Source organism: Otolemur garnettii, unplaced genomic scaffold, assembly GCF_000181295.1.
Source record: "Otolemur garnettii isolate 467f Iridium unplaced genomic scaffold, OtoGar3 scaffold00044, whole genome shotgun sequence".
NCBI lineage: Eukaryota > Metazoa > Chordata > Mammalia > Primates > Galagidae > Otolemur > Otolemur garnettii.
In genome coordinates, this window is record NW_003852439.1 from 4,958,520 (window position 1) to 4,962,555 (window position 4,036).

At 47.3% G+C, this 4,036-nt stretch overlaps 1 protein-coding gene across 1 annotated transcript in view; it reads right to left on the reverse strand.

The window, feature by feature from the left end:
- ABCC1 (ATP binding cassette subfamily C member 1) overlaps positions 1-4,036 on the reverse strand; it is a 149,970-nt gene that overhangs the window by 42,213 nt on the left and 103,721 nt on the right. The window contains exons 17-18 of the mRNA XM_023513856.1: positions 3,233-3,409; positions 782-949 (exon numbers count right to left, since the gene is read on the reverse strand). Of these exons, the coding sequence (XP_023369624.1) occupies positions 782-949; positions 3,233-3,409 (345 nt within the window). The remainder of the gene's footprint in view (positions 1-781; positions 950-3,232; positions 3,410-4,036) is intronic.

The window sequence follows — 4,036 nt, forward strand, 5'->3', positions numbered from 1 at the left end:
AGCACTCTACCCAGGGGGACAGCTTGAGACTCTGTCTCAAAAAAAAATAAGAATTATGTTTGCATTGAGTCTTGAGGGTACACACGGGCCTGCTGCACTATGTATAAGAAGGTAACCGACTTAAAAACATTACACACAAAAAAGTAAATAAAAAATTAAAGTTTATACATACAGCGTAATGACATGAAAGAAATACACAATTTCAAACTGGTGGGACTACGTTTTCTCATGTTTGTCTTAAGTTGCTGTATTTCCCCCACAGATGAGTGTTAGTTTTATACTCAGGACTTAAAAAAAAAAAAAGACAAGTCATTGTGCGCCCACCGGCCACCACCAACTGCTGTGTCAAAAAGAACACAGGAACTGTTTCCTATCGTGTTATAGTGCTGTGGAAATACTCCTGCTCCAGACGCCATAGGTCCACCCACAGCCACCTTGGCATGAAGGAGGTACGGCCTGCTTAGTCATGGCAGGTCGTAAGGCGGGACTCCACTGAGAAGCCCTGTAATTGAATCAGGAAGAGACGCCTTCTTTGGCCAAGAGGAGGCAATGAATTCAAGTCTATGCCAAGAACTTAACCCCTGTAAGACAAGTGACTCCAAGATAGCTGTCTTGGGAAGACTTCCAAGGGAAGCATGAGAAACGTGTTCCTAAAGTACAATTAAAACAAAACAAAACCAAAAAAAGCAAGGGAAGCAAAGGATTCCTAAAAGGGACACGTTCCAACCTCACTCAAGATGGGGACTGCCTGGTGCCCAAGCCCTGTCCCACCAGCAGGTACCTTGTTTTTCAGCATCCCCTTGGGTCCAATCACATTTTCAAATATGTGTTTTCCCACATGGGCATCCACTGCCGAGAGGGGGTCATCAAAGAGGTAAACGTCGGAGTTGCAGTAAACGGCCCGAGCCAGGCTCACACGCTGCTTCTGGCCCCCAGACAGGTTCATACCCTGGGGAGAGACAAGGCAGAGGAGTGGGATTTCTGGGAAACCTTGAGACTCAAGAAATGTCACAGAGCCATGCAGAGGCTGACTTGCTCAGGAGGTCCTGCAGGGCCATACCTCCTGTTACAATGTGAGACTAAAGGTACAGATCACATCTGCACGGACACAGGTTCACATCCTAGCTCCACCACAGCCAGGGATGGGACCATCGCATGGGGCTTAGCACTATCTATAAAATGGGCAAAAGCGAAAACCCAAGTCCCCTGTGAATTGTGGGGCAGGGCAGCTGGCACACAGTGAGCACTCATCGAAGGGTGTCTGATGGCACTGAGTGATGCTGGTGCCTAATATTTTAGTCTGATGGAGAGCAGGGTAGATGTGATACTTTTATTGTTGCTGCTGCTGTGTTAACAGCCAACAGTCTGCCAGCTTATTCTGGATCTACAGTTCCCTGGAGAAGCCACGTAGAGCCTACACAGTACCTACCCCAGTGGTGCTAAAATCCACCCCAGGTTCCACTCTCCAGGAGGAGGGGTACTGCCAGGACCAGACACAGGAGCCCCGCTTCCCATTTCCCCATGACAGATAACCCCATGCCATTTCCATATCTAACTGGGGAATCACTATGGACACCCACTGGGGTACCCACCCATCTCTTGACCCGCCCAAGAGATGCCAATTCTCTCTCCTCTGAGTCAAGGCCCATCCTAGTAGCCAAGTTCCCTTTGATGGGCCCTCTGGCCATAGCTTATTGGCCCAGAGGCAGATATTGGACTCAAGGCAGCCAGTCATAGTCTCTCCCTCCAGATTCTGGTATTGGAACCTAGACCAGGATAATGAGGACTCTCTGAATGCCAGGAACAGACACTTGTTTTTTTGTTTGTTTATAACAAACAAACAAACAAAAAAAAAACAGCACAAAGCTGATGTGCAGAAAAGGAAAGACAAAACCAGAGCAGGCCCCAGGTTGCTTTTCCCAGCTCCTGCCTGAGCCCCCCCTTATATTCCAGCCTTTACAAGTCCATAAGAATCACCTGTATCCTTAAATGCAGTTCTCATTTTCACAAGCCCAAGCTCCTCTGAAAACCCAGAAGTCCCTGCTCACAGCGTTTCTCTCCAAGGAACCATAGACTTACCTCAATTTTTAAAAAAAATCATTCACCAAATCAGAAAGCTGATGGAGCCACTATTTTTTTTTTTTTTTGGCAGTTTTTGGCCGGGGCTGGGTTTGAACACGCCACCTCCAGCATATAGGGCCGGTGCCTTACTCCCTTGCCACAGGTGTTGCCCAAGCCACTAATATTTTTTATTATTATTTTTTATTAAATCATAACTTTGTACATTGATGCATTTATGGGGTTCAGGGTACTGCTTAGATATACAATGTGAAATGCTTACATTGAACTAAGTAACACATTCATCACAATTATACTTATTTCTTAATAGTTTTGAAATGTAACACTGCATCATGCACATTAGGCGAGGTCAAGCTTTTCCAACTCCTGGTCTTGCAACACACTGGACAACCACCAGGGGGTGGCAGAGCAAGGTGGCCAGGCAAAGGCACCTGCAAAGGCCTACAGAGCAAGGAGATGGGGATTGCTGAAGAACAGCTGGGGGATGGAGAGGTGATGGCTGACATGAACAGAGAATCACCCTCCTTAGTGGTGACAAAATGTAGCAGCTAAGAACAGGGAACAGTAGCCATGCTCTCTCTGTGGCTGTTGCCCTAGGCAAGTCACTTAACCTCTCTGTTGCTCCCTTTCCTCAAGCATTTAATGGGGATAACAAAAAATCTCACCTCATGGGCATGCTATGAATGAAACAGATGTAAAACGTTAAGCATGGTGCCTGCCATGTAGAAAATGCTCCATAAGTGTTAGCAACTGTGTTGTTATTATCATGGATGTGCTGTGGGACGTTTGAATCAGATGCCCGCCCTCCCTCTATCATGCCCTGTCATGTGACTTTGCCGTCATGTGACCATGAGAGAAGCATGTATTACCTGGTCCCTTGTATTTGGGCTTGGACAAGTGACTTGCTATGTACAGGGAAAGGACAGCCTCATCCCCTCAGCCCAAACCTCAGTCAGAACCCATGTAGGTAAACCTGAGCCACAACACAGCCCAGAGCCAAGCCCAGCCAGCCTGCAGCACTGAGCAGAGCACCCCCTCTTCCCCTGCTGGGCCCAGCCTATTGGGGCAACTAACAAACCACTGAGCTTTTGTGGTTGTTTGTTACACAACAACACCTGATGGATCTAGGGACCAATGCTGAAACTGCACTGACCTTCTCACCAATCTCTGTCTGGTCCCCGCTGGGCAGGATTTCCAGGTCTGGGATGAGGGCACAGGCCTCTATCACTGCCTTGTAATACCGTTCCTGCAGCGGGCGTCCAAAAAGGATGTTTTCTCGGAGAGAATCATTCTGAATCCATGCCTGCTGGGGCACATAGGCCACTGAGCCCTACGTGGAAAATGGAGGAGGGGGGACAGACAGACTTGATCAACAGGATAATAGCCGGCCCACCCACCTGCCAGGAAAGCACATTTCACAAGACATTTTCATTATACCTACTGCCTTAACAAGAGGGAAACTGAGTCCCAAAGAACTACAGATGCCAGAATTGGGATCATAACCCACACAGGGTGAATCATTGACTCCAGGATCAGGAGTTAAGCCCTGCTTCCAAAGAGTGAAAGAGCCTGACTCAACCACAAAGCTACTTGATCACAGTTGTCAAGACTAAGAGAGAAGAACGTAAGAGACCTTTAAAAAGTCTAGCCTAGACTGGCAAGGATTCCCTGAGGAAGTTTCTTTGATGAAGTTTAAGCGAGGACTTCCATATAACAGCAGTCCACTTCTAAGTCCTTCTGTTTTTATTCCATGTAGCACAAGGTGTCACAGATAGGATAAGCATAAGGGGTGGAGTACACACATTTGCTTTGGGTATTTTAGTAATAAAAATGCTTACACTGTTAAAAACATTTTTTAAAAAAAAACAAAGACTGGGCTCGGCACCTGTGGCTCAAGCGGCTAAGGCGCCAGCCACATACACCTAAGGTGGCAGGTTCGAATCCCCAGCCCGGACCC